At 33.4% G+C, this 22,598-nt stretch overlaps 1 protein-coding gene across 1 annotated transcript in view; it reads right to left on the bottom strand.

Moving 5' to 3' along the window:
- Positions 1 to 16,949, bottom strand: part of LOC131851847 (rho GTPase-activating protein conundrum) — a gene marked incomplete at its 5' end in the record, with an annotated part of 69,322 nt that extends 52,373 nt beyond the window's left edge. The window contains one exon of the mRNA XM_059202411.1: positions 16,793 to 16,949. Coding sequence (XP_059058394.1) covers positions 16,793 to 16,949 — 157 coding nt within the window. The remainder of the gene's footprint in view (positions 1 to 16,792) is intronic.
- Between the last annotated feature and the right edge of the window lie 5,649 nt (positions 16,950 to 22,598).

Raw genomic sequence — 22,598 nt, 5'->3', positions numbered from 1 at the left:
TACAAATATATATATATATAAATATATATATATATTGATTGATATTAATTCGTTATATGAGGACGTTGGGACCCCTCATTTATTACTCTATTGTAGGACTAAGGTATTTTTTACGATGATAATGGAATGGTGCACCAGTGGAGGATGACAAGATAAGCATGAGGTCAGCTCAGTTAGCCCATCGTGACAAATTCACCAAGAATATATCACGATGGTTTCCAGAGGGAACCGCGTGGAGATCAACCTGACATGGTACATTGCTAGCAATAAAATTATCAGTCCACATTACTAACAATCCCCTATCCACCCCGGACTGAGGTATTATGCCTCTTTTATTAATTAAATAAGGTAATTATAATTACACTTGTCCTTAATCCGTACTACATGAATAAATATATTTTGTTTAAATTTGATTTGATATGAATTTGTAAATTTTCTTTAGTTTTATTTTCTTGTTCTTTCTTGTATTGTGTTATTTCTGTTTATATGTTATAATAATTTATATGCTGCTGTGAGCATCATCATTGTTGTGTTGTGATGTGTGATTATAATTATTATTATTCTATTCTATTCTAAATTAAACATACTCCTACTGTCATCTGATAAAATTCACTCTGCCAACTGCATTTTAATAAGATTGTCGTGTTGATACCAATCGCATAGTTTGCATGATGAATGTTTGTATATTGAGGGAACCGTATGTTAAAAGGTCATCGTACATCGTCATCTTTGACGGCCCCGGTGGTCTAGCGGTTTAGCCACTTTACTTCCGATGGTCGCGGGTTTGATCCTCGCACGGTACAAACATTTGTATTCATAAGTATAATTGTTTGTCTCGGTCTGAGTGTTTTCAATGTATATTATGTATGTATTTACAAAAAAAAAATGGACTAGATGGCGCTACGTGAATTGTTCACGGGTATTATTATTATTATTATTATTTTATATGACAGTGACAAACGTAATGACAGAGCAGTTATTTCATTAGCAGAGATAATATATTCATAATAAGAAGTTAACAATATGTGGTAACGAAGTGGTTATATACATATCTCGAGGTTCCTTGTTAGGGTCACCAAGTGTTCCAATTAGATCGGGACATCCCGATTTCAGAATACTCGACGAAGTTATTTATTTATTTAAGCTTTGCTTTCCATAATTTTGTAGTAAGTTGTTGTTAGGTAGATAAATTCAAAGTAGATCAATTATGGACCCTGTTAGGCACAGCAAGTAAGAGAAGGAAAAGAAGAAATGTTACTGGTAGGATGCTAATTGCTTCTGCTTTATAGTACATACGAGTATAAATTATTTATTAATGGTCCCATCACATGATCCTGCGTTCACATCACGAAGAATGACACATTGTTGATTGGTTTGGAGGCAGCTCAATCTTAGAATCTTGTTTAAAAAAAAGATATTTCTAGCATCCGGATTATGTGCCCGTCCTGATTTTTTATTAATTAAATCCCGGAAAATTTATTATCATAGTTGGTCAACCTACTTTTAGCCTACAGCCTACTCCTATGGCATACGGGGTAAAAACGTCTTGTCACTGTTGCCCTCTGGCCTCAACACTGAGAATGCAGAAGGCTTTCTTAACATGGAAACTTCATAAATGTAAGATGGATAGGATTTTAATACATACATATAGTATATATATATATATACTAACTGTCCCGGCATACGGTATCTTGCCATATAAATTAATAGTTATTACACAATAGGGGTCGATAATATAAGGATGAAAATTTAGGGTTGTGTGTACTTTTGAATGAATGAATCATAAAAAATAAGTCAAAAAATAAAAATACAGATTTCGGGCTCTTAACACTTAAAAATAAAAAAAAAATTTCGGGTGGGCCTGTATCACTTAGGGGTATAAAAAATAGATAACCTATTTTCAGACCTACCGAATATACATATACAATTTCATCGAAATGAGTTAATACATTTTGGAAAAGTATAGCAATTAACACTGTGTCACGAGAATTTTTCATATTCATATAATATTATTGATGAAACACATTAAAATCCTCTCCATCTTACATATATATATATAAAAGAAGCGTAGCGTATGCAGGAGCACCATTCCATTTTAAAAAAATAGATCGCAAAATTTCAAAAAGAATAATACCAATTTATACACATCCGCCAAAACAATTTGATGATTGCAGCAAGCAAATCACATCTCTCAACTCAACATTTCTAAAGTTCAATTTCGTCATCTAATTGATTGAATCATTTCTCGTATATTATACAATCGTTTGGCAATGAAGTGATGTAGCATAATCAAGGAACTCTAATCAAACGAGGCTAACGGTAGAAATCTTTTGACATTGCCTCAACGCTGTTCGCTTGTTTCACGTCCATTCGTTTGACCTCTAGCTGGAGCTGATTTAATATTCGAACGTAATCTCACTAATTATCTTTAATCTTAATAAGGATGACTTAATGCTATGTTAATTGAAATATCAGTATGTTAATTGAGAGCAATTATTGTGGCATCTTACTTTTTTTTAATAGCATGCTAGCGCCCCTTCTGCGCATCTGCAACCATGGGAATTGCAAGTACTTTGCCGGCCTTTTAAGAAGGAATAAGCTCGTTGTAAGCTCTTTTCTTGAAAATTTCAATATGGCATCGGTGCGTTGTTAATTGTAAGGGTATTTCCGAACCATTGCTGGAAAGCGATTTTACAATATGGACTAACCATATTGTGGCAGAAAGTTTCTGGAAATTATAATTCCAGAATTTATATGAATTAATCATAATTCCAGATGATCAAGAAGGTTTTTTAGTTTATGGCTGGTATGGCGATGGTAGAAAACTGTAGGATAATAACTAATGTACAGGCGGGTACATGTAAAGGCAAAGTAAAAATTATTCATAAAAAAATAACTGATACCCTGACTTTGTATGGGAAATTAACAAAAACTTTAATTGTAAATTTTAGTAGGTAAATATATTACCTACTAAAATTTTCACATTTTTTTTATAACTATGTTATATTTTGTAAGTGCAATAAAGAATATATATTAAAATTAATTAATTTTTGAATTTGCCTATCCAAACCCTCTCTGGTTAGATAAAGGTATTGTAGGTACTTGTTAAATGAAAATAAACTTATATGAATTCATTAATTAGTAGTTTAATTCACTGCAGAAGTATAATAATTTATTTCTCTAATTCCATATTATTATTTTAAATGGATCAGAATGGAATGATGCACCCGCCTGCGCTAACGGTATCCACTGGCGTGGAGGATGATAAAATAAGCATGAAGTCAGCTCAGTTAGCCCATCTTGGCAAATTACAAGGAACATACCACGATAGTTTTCAGGGGGAACCATTGTGGAGGTCAACCTAACATGGCAGTTTCTTAGTAACTATTTGCATATTTTTTTATCTATGATAATGGACTGGTGCACCCGCGTGCTTGTCTATGATAATGAAATCATGCACCTGCCTGCTCTAATGGGTCACGCTGGCCCAGCACCAGTGGAAGATGATAGGATGAACAGGAAGAGGAGACCAGTTAGCCCATCATAACAAAATCACCACGAGTTTATCATAATGATTTCCAGACGGAATTATAGTGGAGGTCAACCTGGCATGTACCATTATTAGCAACTATTTCAATAATTATGCATATAGGTTGACAGTACGTGACTTCACGTGAACCATTTAAAGACGCGTAGAATATTGTAAAGCAAATACAGGTTAAGTAGATTAGATAAACGGCGGAACAAATGGTACTGTTACAAAGAAATGTGCAAATCCATTGATACCTACTTGAAGGAAGTTAACGCGGCTTAAATTGACAGCTATGGAAATGTATGCCACATGTGATTTTAATCATAGACAAAATGATGTCACCTTTTAAAAGTGTAAAGGCACTAGCGACTTTTATGATTCACCGTCATACAAACAGGCTTTATTTTTATTGAATGCTACAAAGTAAGTTATACTATTTATTTTTTAATGAGAATGACGCAGTCAAATTGCGATGCTGTTCCGTGAACCACCTGATGCATTAAAATGCAACCTCCACAGCCCACTGAGATTTGCAGTCAAGATTGCCAACCTTAAGACTATTTGCCTCGTGCAAAGAAAGTAGGTACAATATATAACTAAGTTGGTATTATGATTTGCAGTCAGGGTTGCCAACCTTAAAACTATTTGCCTCGTACATAAGAGGTACAGTATATAGCTAAGTGGAGATTGTATTATGAGTACTAGACAACTGATTGAAATAATAAATACCTCTAGACAATTAACACAGCCCCATCTAGTCGCGCTGTAAGCAGAGTTTGTTGAAATTAATACTTAGATTTTTTTTGTAAACACAAACATAATACACATAGAAAACACCCACACCGATACAAACAATCATACTCAATACAAATGATTGCACCGTGCGAGGAATCAAACTCGCCACCATCAGAAGTAAAGCGGTATGTTAAACCACTAGACCACCGTGGCCGTCATTCAATGGATCGTATTGAATAATATTTGATATAATTTTCATTTAGTTTCTAGTGGATCGCTTTCAAAAGTCAGTGTGCTGCAGTGACATTGACAACACCGTTAGTTTTCGACCACAACCGTTGGCCGATGAAAGAATTGACTTAAAAAAACAACACGCAATAGTTTAGTGTTTACACTTGTTATAGATCTATACTGATTTCTCTTTATAACATAAATAGTATAGAATAGAATAGAAAATCCTTTATTCAAATAAACTTAATTTAAGCACTTTTGAATAGTCATAACATTTTTTTAGCATATAAAAAAAAAGCTTAGAAGTTTAGTCGCATCGTAATTTTATCCAACGTATAATTTGAATTAATTATGGGCGAATAGTTAATAAGTGAGTTCTCTATTCGATGATCTTTAAAAAAAAGGCATTTCGCTACAATATATACATGAAATTATAAAACTTTAGAGCAGTGATTCCCAAAGTGGTCTATATCGACCCCCCGGAGGCTATGACAAACTGCAAGGGCTCTACGACAGCGATCGTCTCGTTGTTTTTACTTTGTTTTTAACACTAAACTTTCGTACAGTTAGAAATTTACAAAAAATCAATACCAGATAAGAAAAGGGGGTCTACTCAAAACCGAAAAATATGGTAAGGGGTCTACGACACAAGAAGGTTTGGGAACTTCTGCTCTAGAGACTACAGCATGGGAGTTTTCAAGGGTGTATTAAGGTTCCTTAAGGGTCAGCAACAAACACGTGGCACTCCTAGTATTTCAGGCGTCAATAGTCTATGGTAACCATTTACTATCTATCAGATGGGTCGTATGTCTCATTGCCACCTCATACCATGACATGTGGTATAAAAAAATGAACAAGTAACAAATGTTATCTCATTTTAATTAACTTGTAGTGACACTATTACACTATCGTAAAATTACTATGTTTTCTTGATAGCTTACTATGTTAATATTGTATGTCTAGGTCAATTAAGATGTAATTTATAGCTTAAATGACACTAAAACAAGCGGCTTTAAAATATTACACACATGAACTTTGATATATGAAAAGATATTAATACATTCATTACATTAAAACAGATTTATATATTCTTGTGACACTTTCTAATGAAGAAAGTGCGTGTATTTGGACATATAAATATCTATATAAGTACTTGTACAGCCCCTACGAACATAGCAGTATCCAGTGACACTCTTTTTTATTTCTTTTTTTTTAGTCGGATTACTCTAATGCTGTTGCTGGCCTACAGCTTCACCGGTCGATAGAAGGCAAGTGCAGATGACACTCCAAACCCGCGGAAGGACTTATGGAGCGACTGAAGGCCAACTCCCGCCTGACGGATACGACTTTCGTCTGAGGGCACCGCTTGGGGTTCTTGGGGTTCAACGCTGATTTTCAGCCTCTGCTGAAAATCAGTGCTTCAGGGCAGCAACAAAGTCCTTTTTAAGTATGTATGTATCTTCTTATTTTACTATGTTAAAAAAATAGTTGTAATAGTTGAATATTGACTTTATTTTCGTAATTTGTATTATAAAACTTCGACTTTAGTTTACCTATTAAAGTTGGGCTGAAAAGGACCACTTTCCAGAGCCGTAAAAATAAAAAAAATATATATTTTATGCAACTTTGTCAATGCCTATATAATGACATGACACCCGTAAATATATATATTTATTACCGTCATCAAAACTATATAAGAAGCAGTCTCTACTTTTCCTTTCACTACAAACAATTTTACTATTTTTATTGAACTTTCTCTTACATACCACGTGTATGTCATCATTATGAATTAATAGCGATTACATTGCGTTCAATAAACATTGATTATGTTGTTTACATAAAATTTTGGTTAGCGAAACTAGCCACGTGGATAGCTCGTAATTTTTAAAACTATATTAATTAATTGACAAAATGTGTTACATTACTATATATATTAATAATAATAATAATAATAATAATAATAATCTCAGGACAATTCACACAGCGCCATCTAGACCCAAGTTAAGGCTTGACACAATTGCATACGCTAACAAGTTATACTCATGAATACAAATGACGTAAAGCGGTGTGCTAGGGATGTGTTTTTACTTTAGCTTTCAAATAATAATTAGTGTATTTTATTAAATAAAAATACAAAGGTTATTCATATATATTTTAAGATGTCTATAAATGAAAGAATTTTTATAATCTTTTATGTATATTATAATTAACAGTTGTTTTAAGATACATACAAAACAACTAATCATATACATTATTTAAATTATTAACCGGGTCTTAACACGAATAATTTTATGGCAAATAAAGGAGTTAAACTTAATCAAACTTCATCTACCGTCACTAATAACACAGCACTCACGGTATCCGTACACTTTATATATGACAATTGTTTACTATTGAAAATAAAAGATATGGTCGTGAGGACAAGGGCGGATTTAGGCCTAGGCAAACTAGCCACGTGGATAGCTCGTAATTTTTAAAACTATATTAATTAATTGACAAAATGTGTTATCCTTTGGTGAACGTAAATTGTTCGTTACTTTTGAGGGCTATATATATTAATGTGTTTTATTTAGTGCTGTTCCAATTTTGTCCGTTATTCAAATGTAATAATTAAACAAAACGATCAATAGCCGAGAGAGTCAAAGAGCACATCGTATTTTCATCTACTGATTAAATAAAAATACAAAATGGTTTTTCATATATATTTTAAGATGTCTCAATAGTCATAAATGAAAGATTCAGTACATCAATAGTCAATAAGTGTACCGTAGAGTGCTGTGTGTCACGAACTTTCGTTATAATTTTTTATGTATATTATAATTAACAGTTGTTTTAAGATACATACAAAAACAACTAATCATATATATCATTCGTTTTTATAAAATCTCTTCAGATCAGTAAGTATATATGCATTTAAGACGAGCCATTTTGAGGCTAACACTCAAGTGTTAACATAAGTAGCCGATTTCAATCAGTGAATCAGCAATTCCCATACGGTTATGTTACAGTTTCCAAGACATGAAAGTCAGTGTAATCACAAACGCATTCAAGGCGAGCGCCGCCATTAAAATTATTGTTCCAATTTACCGAGCCCACAAACCAATATGATCTCATACTTGGCTGATATTTCAGCAAGTGCCCAAACTCGTTACTACTTACAATTTAAAGGTCATATTTGTAATAATCAATCCTTACGCAACCGCAAATACAATGTGGTCATACTATTTATATAGAGGCGTGTACATACGACTGTCGAAATAATATTAGATGTAGACCTCTGTCGACATTAGTGGCAATCAAAGAACCTACACTAATCGGTGGCCCCCTCCGATCGATCCCCCGTCCAATTCAAATGGGGATCGAAATAACGACGGCCTGAGCCGAGATTCGAACCCCTAGTGGTGCCCTCAGACTAAAGTCGTATCCGTCGGGCAGGAATTGGCCTTCAGCCGCTCCATAAGTCCTTCCGCGGGTTTGGAGTGCCATCTGCACTCGCCCCATAACATGCGGTGAAGCTGTAAAGGCCAGCTACGGCCAACAGCATTAGAGTAGTCCGAAAAAAAAAAACAAAACTAATCGGTTGACCATCAAATGTCTCGCTTAATTCGCGGACTTTTTAAAGTTATATGTCCTGATTTATTAGTTTTGCTAGTGGTAACCCTAACTCTAATATCGGGAAATAGGAAGGAATCGAAATATATTGTAAACATGTCAATTTACACACGAAAATAGACACAGATAGCGTATCACGAGTTTTTTGTTGAACAGTATCAATAACAACATTGACAGATATCTTGATTTTTAACTATCTACTTCCTGGTACACTTACGCAGGGGGGAGGGAATATTTAGTAATGGGAATAAGTCGCTTTTTTTATAACAATCTATGGTACATTACTATATAATAAACGCAAGTTTTTTTCAATAATTCCTAGTAATTTTTCACCACAGACCGTTAGCGTAATATGTATTATGCAAAAATTATAACTTCGTCCTAATTTCAACCAGGCTTTGTACTTCCTTCAATTTACGAACCCATTGCTAGCAATGTACCATGCGGTCCATCCTTGATGGAGTAACTGAGCTGGCTTCATGTTCAGGAATAACCACAATCATGCTCCCTTTATTTTTTTCATGAATTCCTGGTGAATTTTCGCATCTGACTCAGGTCAGTCTCACCACGAATTCAGCTTCATGTAAATTTTGTCATCCCCCATACGTGTCTCAAGCATATACCGTTAGCGCTGGAGAAAGCACTATTCCATTTTCGCCAATAAAAAAAACATCGTGCATTCCACTCTGATCTCTTTGACAGAAAATACGGAACAATGTGTATTTGACAATTGCGCTCTTGGAATGATAACAAAACTGGTAAACAAACATTGTAGGTGCCAAATATTTATAGTGATATATAATGTGGTATTGTTCTTGTGTTAAACTGTTGTTAAACACGGCCGACCAACGTCACTGTTCATGTACGACCTTCCGGCGATTATCTTTTCAACTGACTTGAGGGAAGTTCAACTTTATTTTAATAATAATAATAAAAATAATAATCTAAGGACAATTCACACAGCGCCATCTAGACCCAAGTTAAGCTAGCTAAAGCTTGTGTTATGGGTACTAGATAACTGATAAAATACATAGATACTTTTTTTTTCGTAAATACATTCATATTATACATAGAAAATACCCAGACCGATACAAACAATCGTACTCATGAATACAAATGTTTGTGCCGTGCGAGGAATCGAACCCGCGACCATCGGACGTAAAGCGGTGTGCTAGACCGCTAGACCACCGAGGTCGTCAAATCTTGTTTAAAATTTTGTTTTTGTATTTTTCTAAATCGCAGCTAGGACAACTTTACAAAAATGCAGAAGGTAATCCAAACCAACAGAAGGACTTACGGAGCGGATAAAGGCAACTCCTACCTGACGGGTACAGGTTCCGTCTGCGGCCATCGCCAAGGAGTTGTAATGGGCCGACTCAAGCTATTGTAATGGTAAACCAGCTAAAGAACTTATGTAGCCCCTTTACTCTGCGGGCAAAACTCAACTCAAGCCGTTGTAATTTCAATTACTGCTGTATTGGGATAGATATGTTATTTATTTTTTATACACCATTAGTGAACAATATCAAGGCATATGAAGGTTGACGGTTTACTAAGCTTTCTAAAGACTACGTGTTGGTAGTCTTTAGAAAGCTTATTAAACCCTGTTTGAAGAGCTCTAAACAATTCTATAAATTTCTCGGTAAAACCTAGACACGAAACTCATAAAAAATGTACTTTGATCTTTTTTTATTTAAAACTTTATTGATTTTGTACAATAGGCGGGCTTAATGCTAATAGCATTCTCTACCAGCCAACCTTAGGGAGTGCAGAGATACTCGAAGGCGATTTAGTTTTAATAAATTAAATGTAATTATATTAAATAGATATAAGATCATACATATACATGATTATATACTACATACAAACAAATTATGAGCATACATACATACATATTTATATATATTATAAACATACTACACATATAAAAAAGATAATGATGATGATGATCATTTTTGCAGTTCTATGTTAGACTATTTAAAAGGTAAGCATTAACTCTTTTTTTAAAACTATGTTTTATAGGAAGTGTACGAATGTCTTCAGGCAGTGAGTTCCAGAGACGCGAGGAGTCTTTTGTTGTTATTTGACTTATACAATGACATATAATATATATTATTCTTAACAATACGCAGCATATCAACGCTGTGACAGTAATGTGTCACAGCATATGGTAAGTGTGGGCCATATTGCCAATTAATATCGTACAAGTGTAATTTGTGTAGTTTTATAGTAATTTTATAAATTTATGTTATTAGTTGTTTTTTTTTTATTCAATAGGAGTAAGTTTGCTATCGAAAGATCCTGTTAAGTTGCCGACTACAACAACTATCGAGAGGTATATAGCTATATAGCCTTCGAGTATCTCTGCACTTAGCACTCCCTAAGGTTGACTGGTAGAGAATGCTTTTAGCATTAAGCCCGTATTGTATAAGATTTCAATAGAGTTTAAATAAATAAATATAACATGATAATGCGGTACCTAACACTCGATAAAAACTTTATAATTAGGGAGTGTCATGTCCACAATTATCACTTGCTGAAGAGAATGCGGTCCCGACCTTGTGACCTGGAGAAACTCGTCCCTGCTATCAACATATCAAAACAGCGGACGGCGGCGCGAGCACATGGTCCCGTTAGTATCTCATTCCGATGTAACGGTCCCAATGACGCCCCATTGGCTGGACGGACAGACGGACGCATGTAACTGCTTGCTATACGCAGTCAACAGTTGTTTTTTTGACAGATCAATGTTGATTAGATTTCTGTCAAGTACATTGGCATGGTGAATTAATAATTATAATAAGCCTTGACAATTCATACAGCGCCATCTAGTACCAAGCTATACAGAGCTTGTGTTATGGGTACTAGACAATTGATAGAAATACTTAAATAGTGAGTTTATTGTCAGTTCTTTTTAGCTCAAAATCACTCACAAACTAATCTTAGATTTGACATATCACAAGAGAGTAAGTAGTAAAGATAATATGATTCGATTTTTTTCTAAATACATACATGATATAGGTATATAGGAAACACCCAGATCGATACAGTCATACATACTCATGAATACAAATATTTGTACCTACTGTATGAGAAACCGCAACGCACTTGCAATTCCGCCTGTGTTATGAGTACTCATGTGTGCACTTACCATCAGGTGAGCTGCAAGTTCGTTTGTCCGCTTTACTATAAAAAAATGCAAGTAAGCTAACGGACCACCTGATGGAAAGCGTCAATAGTCGCATATAATACATGAAGAGTACCATGGACGGACCGTCGTAAGGCATTACCATTACTTTAGTCTGTCATTTTGGAGGACTAAGGTGTCAACGCTCCATGCCACTCTGAAATAGCAACGTTTAACTAAACTTGCCAATCAGAGACCCTAGGAGGACCCGAGAGGAGTTTACTCCTTCAGATAATATCTGATTCTACTGAAATCGAGTATAGATATCTGAAATAAAAATCTAACATTGCAGTATCGAGCAGTGATTAATATCACCGTAAAATCAGCCACTGTCTAACCTAGTACTCATAATATCATAATAGACGCCTTATATTGCACGTATAATAAGCACAAAGCGAATCTAACAAGCTATCTAGCTTTCAAAACAACAATATCGGAAGACAACATAAAAACTAGTGGTTATAGCAATATAATAACAGTTTGCGAAAGCCGTTATTCTCACATTTTCCAACTATCGTCCTCAAAAGGAGAGCTGCTTTAGAAAGGGTCTAGTAAATTGAGAAATTGCCGCATTGGCTTCCACGAATTGGCCGGTTTTCACAGTAAACCTGTTGTTAATGAGGAATGCGGGAGCGAGCTGACGCAAGTGCGTACAATCGGCCCGACATCGCCGTTCCAAACCGTGATTGCTTTCAATACAGAGACAGATTAAGGTCTGTACTAGTCAGGTAATAGATAGATAGATAGCATATTCTATCTATCTATCTAAAAGTTTATTTGCATTATACAAAGATGGCAGATAGGTGCAATTAATGGGTAAACTAAACATATGTGTATAAATACAATAAATACAAAAACACTGCCTTATTGCTGAAAGCATTTTTTTTCAAAGTAACCTTAGAGTCACGGATACTATTGTAGGATATGTTGGATGACATGACAAATAATGAAAATAATATTAATTATAATAAAATATATAAAGTAATAAAACAACAAATGTGTGTATTTTGAATGATGTAATTGACTATTTATGTATAATTTGTAAAAAAAATATGTTAATATAATTTATATAATAATATTCATGTTTAAGCACAATACAAAGTACAAATTTCTGGAGACCATATGATCCACATTAAATAACGTATATATTTCGGATATTATGTTTCAATTTAAAAAGAATACACCTACAGTAACTTTTGAAATACTTAAAATTGATTGAACTGATTTTCTCAATTTGACCCATTTTTTATACATGACAACATAATGTGACAATTCATGTGTAAACGCAGTTATCGTTAAGAATTAATTTAATCTGCACAAAGGTTAGCGTGATATTTGGTAGTTATCATTGAGATTTCGATATTAATAAATATGAAATGAAATATCTTTCGACATTCGTTAATTAATTAATTTTTGAAACGAAAGTAACTTTAGACCCTTAATCCGGCACTGTCAAGAGCTGTTTATCTTCTCAATCTGTAACATTTAATTAATGTAAGATTATACAACAAGAGATTTATACGGAAAACGAAATGGACACGAAAACTACACATTTGCTATGTTACGTACCAAACTAATTGTAACAATACTTCTGTGACACCTTATAAATATTTTATTATATAATAAATTTAATTATCTTAGTGGAGTAACTTGAAACAGTCATGCTCGCTATAAAGTTCAAACTTGTGGCGGCGTGGTGGTCCGGGTCGATGTGCCCCTCTAATATGGTTGAGTGCAATGATGGCTGGCTCATCCGTCATACTCTGGGACTGGTCTGTTCAGGTTGCGAACACTGATTAGATTTTTTTGTTTTTTGCAATAGCATATGCTGGTGGTCACTCTATTCTCCCAAATTTGAATGTAAATGACTCTGTATTATTGTAATCATGTACAAGATTAATTTGAAAAGAATTCGAGCTGAGTTTCGTGTTAGATCTTCTCATCTCGAAATCATTCTGAACTGACGGTAGATTTGATATACAATAAGAGTCTGTAAGAGTCTCTAATAAACCTACATAAATAAAGGTAATTTGAATTTGAATTAGAATACAGTAGATAGTAGGTACTTTATTTAATTGAAATAAACTAAAATCAAAAATTTAATATAATTTTGAATAATAATATCTCATACAGTAAATCGTTCATTAATAATCGAAAAAATAGATAACCAGTTGTACGCTATTGAGTACCTACCAATTTAGCGAATAACATATTTTGGCGTACAAATTAAGAAATCATCTGGCCGTCCCAGCATCGTACTTAAAACCAGTGACATTTGCGTGGAGGGTGACCTTGGAGGGACCGTACGAACCTGATCAAGGTCTACTTCAAAGTTGTCGCCGAAGTACACCCAGACCACGGCAGCAATGTATGACGCGAAGCAAAAACTTTATAACCCTTTTTAAGAAAATTGCGCGGAGAGAGATCATGAAATTTCGCACACTTATAGAGATAGAGAGCACAAAGCTAAGATTTTTATTAATTATGCATAAAATATACATTAAATCAATAAAAAATAACATCACACACACATATATACTCTTTTGTTTATTGTTAAAGTCTGTGGTCAAATTGAGAATAGATTAATATTTTTTTCTATCATATTAATTGTTTATAGTCTTACTGAATGATAAATTAATTATGGTCGAATTTCGACCACTGGGCGACCACTAGTATTAAAGGTTACCTGTTTGGGTTCATTAAGATTGTACTTTTTCGTATTAATCAGTTATTAGCAAATGGTCAAAAAATATTTGTTATAAACAGTAATGCCACTGTGATAAGGTTCTAAGTGTCTCCTTCCATATAGTACATTGTTACACCATGTAAAACGATGTTTAAAACCAGTGAAACCGAGTAATAAGTTCACACATTTGCGACTATATCCTCATTTAATAATTTCCTTGTGTGGAGGATAACCCATTCTTTACTAAACTTAACATTGTAATATAAAAATTGAATTAAATCGACACGAAAAAGACCAAAAAAGAAACCCATTATGCGTGCAGCTAACAAGAGCTGATGACGTATATGCGCCTAAACATATATAATATATATTGAGGCTAAGAACTATTTAGATTATTTCAGCTTTCAAACAAACATAAACGTACTGTAATCAGTCAATTCATTTAGGACCTACGATGCCACTGACAAACACATGAGTCTAAGCAATCTCGACCACTTCTGTTTAAATACAAACAAAAAAAACCACATCATATCGATTCACTACTTTAGAAGTTACTATGATATAGACAGACAAGCAGATAAATCATTATAATACTGTTTTCTGCGTCGGACATTAAAAATATTGTACATTTTATGAGCCATAAACTATTTTCAACGGTCTTAAACAATAAAAACCAACGCTTTATATGCAATTAGGGAATGTTTAATTTCAACTTTTAGTGGTACAGATAATTATGCAGATTAGGACATAGATAGAGGATAATCTATCTAGCCTAATCTATGTTAGACTACATAGATTAGATCTGTGCGTGACTATGTTTTATCGCTATTACAAAGAGTCTTAAAAATGTAGGTCTGTAATAAATCAACATCGCTATTATTCTAACACGTCAAATGGACACTAAATTGCGTTTATTAATCAAATAAAATTATAATATCAATTCACATAATTTATTAAATATTTAAATATGATACTGGTTGTGGATACATAAAAGAAATCAATGTGATTACGTAATATATCTATTACATATAACTAAAATTGGAGCGTCTGTTTGTAATATTGAAATAACTGTTTTTTACTACATGCATATCAATATAAATACGGTACATACACCAAAATAACAAAGAACAATGTTGTTCCGGCTGATGATGATCTCTGAAATGGCTGGACCGATTTCGACGACGGGACTTTTTGGCAGGCAGCTGATATAATAAGGAGTAACTTAAGCTACTTTTACGTATAATTAGTAAAAATCACGGGATCTTACCACGTTTTATATTTATTTACTGAGTTCCCGATATTTCGGTAGTGTTTCAACCACCATGATCACGGGTAGACTGGAACTCAGTAAATAAATATAAAACGTGGTAAGATCCCGTGATTTTTACTAATTATACGTATAAATAATGACCGCGTCAAGTTTAAAATTAAGCTACTTTTGTTTTAGAAAAATAAAGTTAAATTCCACGCGGACGAAGTCGCGTGTACAGCTAGTAAAAAATATAGCCTATGTGTTATTCTGATGCATAAGCTATATTAGTGTACAGTTTCATCAAAATCCGTACATTAGTTTTGGAGTGAAAGAGTAACACACATCCATACTCACAAACTTTCGCTACTTTTATTTTAGAAGAATAAAGTTAAATTCCACGCGGACGAATTCGCGGGTACAGCTAGTATTATAGTATATTATAAGTCTCACGACACGAAATTCACTATTTACGATCACAATACAATATTTCAAATAATTAGTAGGTATTTTGACATCGTAAACGTAGCAACTAACCTTACTCCCGACTTTCGGTTCGATCCTCGTCTGAGGCCGTCGTAATTTCGATCCCCGTTGGAAATGGACGGGGGATCGATCGGAGAAGATACACACGATGTTACAACTACTTTTATAGCAACTACATAGATAATAGAATGCGGCACTTGGTTCCCAGTTTAGCGATGCGAGACAAATCGTGGGAAAAAATTCACCCCTATAATTGTTACCTTCCCACTTGATGCTTGACATTTAGAATTTTTTCACATAAACAAATAACATGTTCACACAGGTTGATAAATTGTAGCTATTATAAATAGTCTTCCATTATTTAAAATCTCTAGCATATTTTTTTATTAAAAAATCTTATAACTAAATTAGCCTAAGTTACTCCTTGTAACATTACCTATCTGCGAGCGAAAGTCTAGTTAAAGACGTTCCAGCCATTTCAGATATTAGCATAAACACACAGACAGACAGTCAATACTTTTATAATAACAATAATAATAATCTCAGGACAATCCACACAGAGCCATCTAGACCCAAGTTAAGCTAGGTAGAGCATTTGTTATGGGTACTAGATAACTGATACATATATACATAGATCATTCAGCCCAATTCATAACGAAATTACCGGAAATTAACCACTATAGTTTCTAGGGGGGATCGCGTGGAGGTCGACCTAACATGGTATCTTATAAAGAATGATTCTACTTTTTCTGTTCCCCTTATTATGTCACGCACATAATTATGATGACGATAAACAGTAGAATCTGACTACACCCGGGTGAATTCGAGGCCCATATTAGTAGGTAGTCCATTAGTATAGATTATTTTATATACAAATATTTTTTGTTGTAAATTAAATAAAATAAAATTGTTAAATTTATAATGCAATACATTTAGTACTTAAATATTAGACAGAGTAATTGAAGAAGACATAGAAACTTATGTAATATGTAATATTATGTTATCTGTGGTAATACTGAATTACCTGTATGGTGGTAGAGTAATTGAAGACCTTGAAATTAATATAAAACCTACCTTCGTAGTGGTTGTCCTCGTCATCCAGATGCTGGACGGAGCTGTTCTGCCTGCAGAGGTACTCCTCATATTCATTCCAGTAGGCGGCGAGCGCTGCAGGGTCGGGCGCCCGAGGCGGCAGAGGGAGCGCCATGCGGACCTCCGGCGATTCCTGGACAGATAACAAAAATAATATTTAATACATACTAATAATAATGTAATATTTCATTGTACACTAAAAGTATTTAAAAAAAACTTAATATAAATATGCTACACAAAAAGGCGGCCTTATCGCTTAAAGCATCTTTTATAGACCACCTGGGAGATCGAAGCTTTGTGTAAAGGAAAGGTAGGAGGCGCAGTTCAAAATATAGAATTAGATAACATGCCAATACGAAATACATCCAAATAGTTACAGTATATATAAATAAAATACGTCTAAATAAATAAAATACATACATATAAAAAAATTATGATGATTATTTAATCGGACTGATCTGTAATACTAATTCCGATCCAATGACATTGGATCAATCCAATCGATTGATCAAGTTCAAAAGGACATGAATCGTTTCGCTCACTAGAGTTAACTATTCCATTTTGTACACTAGAAACAGTTTAATCGCATTCGTAGTCAATGTAAGAGATAACTGATATTGCTGTTTTATTCTGTTTACTTTTCAAAGGAACAATCCAGACTAGATCTCAATTGTTTATTTTAGGTAACAATGTATCCTTGACGAATTGAAAATATAAATAGTAAATTATATGGTAACGATATCATTTCTGTCTTGACCACAATGACAATGAACTATATAGATAATAGCCCTAATCCTATTACATCAACGTATTTTAATAACCAAGATAAGGGCTTAACTAATCTTACTTATTTATATCTATTGCCGACAGTCGTTTTACGTTTTTGACGCGGCATCAAGTAAAACCGAACAAGTAATAAATGCTTAAAATTCATAGACTAGATAATTTGGTCTGTTAACTGATAATTTAAAAATAGAACTGCCAAATAATGTCAAGACTCGTTGTATAATAATATAACCTCTTTCAAATTTTGAATTTGGAATGCGTAGAATTTGTTTTATGAATGAAATGAAACTATTTTTTACAAAAATATTGAATACCATTATAAAATAACTAACTTTGATATTTTGAATTTCGAATGCGTAGAGCAATCATTTCTTTTATGAATAAAATTATAGTTTACAAAAATGCGAAAATTCATCATGGCTGGATCTTTATTTTTATTTGTCTACACAATTTAAAAACTGACTTTTTTTGTACTAAATATGCACTATTTTAGGACCACTACAGGTTTCATGCGATTAATTTTTGTTATATTAATATTTCTCCTTGACCTAGCCGTGAAGTTAGAGATGTAGAGTGCTATCATAGCCTTCCTTTCATCTATCACAATATATACTCAATCAATACAATCTCCATGCGGTTCCTATACGATCGTCATGGTTAATTACTGGTTAATTGGTCACGATTATGTAATATTATGTTATCTGTGGTCACGATCCTCATTTGTCAATAAAGTTCTAATTTATTTAATTTTGTACTTTAATATAAACTTGTGGTAGTCCAATGGTCGATATTCTATTCGTCGATAATTAATATCATTACATAGTATAAAACAAAGTCGCTGGCGCTGTCTGTCCGTCCCTATGTATGCAAATGTATGTAAATCTTTAAAACTAAGCAATGGATTTTGAAGCGGTTTTTAATAGATAAAATTATTCTAAAAGATTTATATACATATATGTACACCCGGGCGAAGTCAGGGCGAATAGCTAGTAAATTACAAATATGTTACATTATTAAGGATCTACTGTCGAAGATTATAAATACTTGTAATGATAATAATTTTTTTATTAATTTCATCTATATTTTACCCATAATTTTAATAAAATATTAGCATTCTATATTTTTACCATACATAATTTTTTAAAAAAAAGTAAAATATTTATTTATTTATTTATTTGCCAACAGCATACACAATACATAAAAACAGAAAGTACAAAACAATAGTATAGCTAATAATAGGTTTCACAATATCAGTAAAAAAATTTAACAAAGTGACGGACTTCACACAAAAGATAACAGGAATACATTCCGATGCTTCACCTAGACCGCGTAATATGGGAAGCAGCACACGTCAGACTGTTCAACCGATAGTTTATTATGTATCCCTGCTACCATTACATACATAACTATATATGATTATAATTTTACATGTTACATTTAAACGTCTTATTTTATACAAACTTAAACAATATATTTCAATACCCAACAAAAATAACACAAAAACAAAATTGCACTACAGTCAGAATTATCATACTATAAATCCAATTACTATGATGTCTATTCCTCAGCCATTTATGTTATCTATTTATGATATAATAGGTAATTATTACTGATATAAGAGATCTTTACATATTTAAAATTGTATAAAATTTTTAAAATTGCGTAGAATACGCACTACAGGGGCGGTGGACCTTGATGGTACATGCATAAGCGGTGTATGACGTGTTCGCTTGGGAGGTGTACAGTACGCAACTCGCGCTATATCTTTTAAACTACGCAACAGATTTTAATGCAGTTTTTAGCAATAGATAGAGTGATTCATTAGGAAGTTTTATATGTATGATGCATGTACACTCGTGCGAAGCCGGGGCATTTCATACACCTACGTCCGCGCAATTTTCGTTAAAAGAGGTACAAAGTTTTTGCTTCAGGTATTAATGTAATTATACAAGACTCTTTTTTTTATTATTAATAATGGATTTGCGCTTGGTCTTACCTCATGTGATGGTAATTGATGGCAAGACTTGGATGTAGCGCGCTTACCCAGAAGATATCTATTCACCATAGACTTGTAGAATCTGTGGTTGTATTTCTCCGGGAACACAAAAGACTACCAATTTTGCCCTTTTTGCCTGTTTTTCGGTTTATCAGCTATTCCTTTAGCAATGAGATTATTCTACGCTACATAATGAACATATTATGTTATTTTGTTTGCTCAGATTCAGTCTATTTACGCGTTGCCGCAACTATCAGCTGCATTTGGAGATATGGGCGAGTGACGTCAGTTTGTATGCGTGTCAGAGCTAATGTACACGTAGATATTATAATATAATGCTACAGATAAGTAACCACACCTATCGCCTATCATTTTATGCATCTTTCTAGTCCACATTTGAAGCGCTTAGGCCAATATACATATCGCGGAAATTACAACTTAGTTAATTTCAAAACGGCTATACTACAAGTATATACGGTACTTACATCAAAAAAAGAATTAAAAAAATGTTGTCTCTGTTTATGCTGTTAACCTGGACAATTAACAGAGCGCCATCTAGTCCCACGGTAAGCAGATGGGTACTAGACCATAGAAATAAAAAAAACTAGATTTTTTTGTAATAACATATTTCAAAACGGTAAGCAGTATATACGCTTGTGTTATGCTGTTAACCTGGACAATTAACACAGTGCCATCTAGTCCCACAAACATAGCTGATATAAATAAATAAAACTTAATTTTTTTTTTGTAATAACTTATTAAACATAGAAAGCACCAAGACCGATATAAACAATCATACGCATGAATACAAATGTTTGCACTGTACGAGGATAGAACCCGCGACCATCGGAATTAAAGCGGTGTACTAAGCCGCTTGACCACTGAGGCCGTCAAGGGGTATTTAAATGTGGCTAATTGTGTAAAATTGTTTACATAAATAAAATCTATGTGTGGGTGCGTATGTCATGACCTATCTGAAATATGTATATGATTTGAAATATAAATATATCAAACATCATTTCTTGTAATACAAACAAAAGAAAATTATATTAGTCATAAAAATGGACGAATTATTCACGGAGTTATATTATCTATACATATAAATAAAAATGGAGTGACTGTTTGTAATATTGAAATAACCATTTTTTACTACATGCATATGAATAAAAATACGGTACATACACCAAACTAACATTTTTTACAATTTTTGTCTGTCTGTCTGTTTGTTCCGACTAATCTCTGAAACGACTGGACCGATTTTGACGGGACTCTTTTTATCAGCTAGCTGATATCATAAGAAATAACGTAGGCTACTTTAATTTTAAAAAATAAAGTTAAATTCTACGTGGACCTGTTGGGAGTACAGCTAGTATATTATAAAGTTTGTTTCACATTAACGCCTAAACTGCTAAGTTGATTATGATATATTTTTGCACATAGATAGACAAGTCCCTGGACACGATGACGAGCTATTTTAACACTAAAAAATAAAACTTAAAAGGGATGACTTCGGATGTAAGTTTGCAAACAAACTCGTAATAACATTTATTTAGTTATTGTCTAAATAATTTACTTTTAAATTGTTTATTGCTCAAATTTCTAGAATCTCTAGAATCATCTTTCAGAATAACATATAGGCTATATTTTTTATTGAAATTTATATAATGAAATCCATGGACAAAGTTCTAAAGCTATATTTCTAAAATAATAGGTATAGTTTCCATTTTCAATATCAAAAACGATTTGAATTCCAATATAATAAAATACAAATGACATAGCTCTCTCTGAGTTCCATCTGCGTAGTTTCACAAAATCGGTCCTCTGCAATCGATCTTTACCGAATAACCGATAATTCCGGATATTGGAGAATCTCTACGTGTATGGACATTGGAGTAGCTCGTTGGAATGTCGCAGATGATGTCATTATCCGCATCTCATGATTCACAAACGCTGGTCATCGCCATCGTCCGGGCTGCAGGATTTATTTTGTTTTTCTCTTCATACAGCTGTCGGCGATATAACGGAGTGTTCTCAGAACAATTAGTATGCTGGCTCTTTATTTTTTTTACAACATTTGTGCTTCGGTTACAGTTGTTAAAACACCATTAATATGTCATAAGCGTAAATAATATTCATATGGATGATGTTAAAATATGTCTTTGTTTATGAATTGTATGGTACAATGTATGTATCTTATCATTACGATCAACCCATTACCCATCATTGGGACAGAATGGGGTTGACCATTTCGTCCCACTATTTGGCATTCTCTCCCAGGGTTGACAACCTTAAAATATTTATCGAAGTCATAAGTGAAATGTCTGATATAAGCTCAATATTGATTCCTTCAACTTTGTTCTCTAACATTATTATATTTAGACTGATTTTCGTAAATCATTATTATACAAACTTGTACATGACCGCTTCGGTGGTCTAACAGTTCATCATCATCTGCTTCTTTCTAATAAATGGGATAAGGAAGAATCCTTATCCCATTTATTTGGGGTCGGCGTAATATGTTTTTCTCTTCCATTCCCTGTTCGATGTTCCCTGATAATATAATGCCAACCTATTTGGTCTAGCGGTTAAGCACTCCGCTTTACTACGGATGGTCGCGGGTTCGTTTCCTAGTACTGTACAAATATTCGTTTGTATTCATGAGTATGATTGATTGCATTGGTCTGGGTGTTTTCTATGTATATTATGTATGTATTTACAAAAAATATATACGTATTTATATCAGCTGTCTAGTACTCATAACACAAGCTCTGCTTAGCTTGGTACTATATAGCGTTATGTGAATTGTACGGGAGTTAATTATAATAATTATTCCGAGAACTACAATATCATGCCTCTTATCTATTACCTCCTTATACCATTCAACAGAACAAATTCGTAATTATTGATAGAATAAATCCCTACTTCAAAAGTTTTTTTTTATTTATATTATTCAGTACATTGTATTTGAAATTACACAATTTTTGTTGCTAACAAATTCATCGACAC

The sequence above is a fragment of the Achroia grisella genome, unplaced genomic scaffold, assembly GCF_030625045.1.
Source record: "Achroia grisella isolate CSIRO2021 unplaced genomic scaffold, CSIRO_AGI_Agris_v1 utg808, whole genome shotgun sequence".
NCBI lineage: Eukaryota > Metazoa > Arthropoda > Insecta > Lepidoptera > Pyralidae > Achroia > Achroia grisella.
Note: the sequence above shows the minus strand (reverse complement) of the source record. Positions and strands in the feature narration are given on the sequence as shown.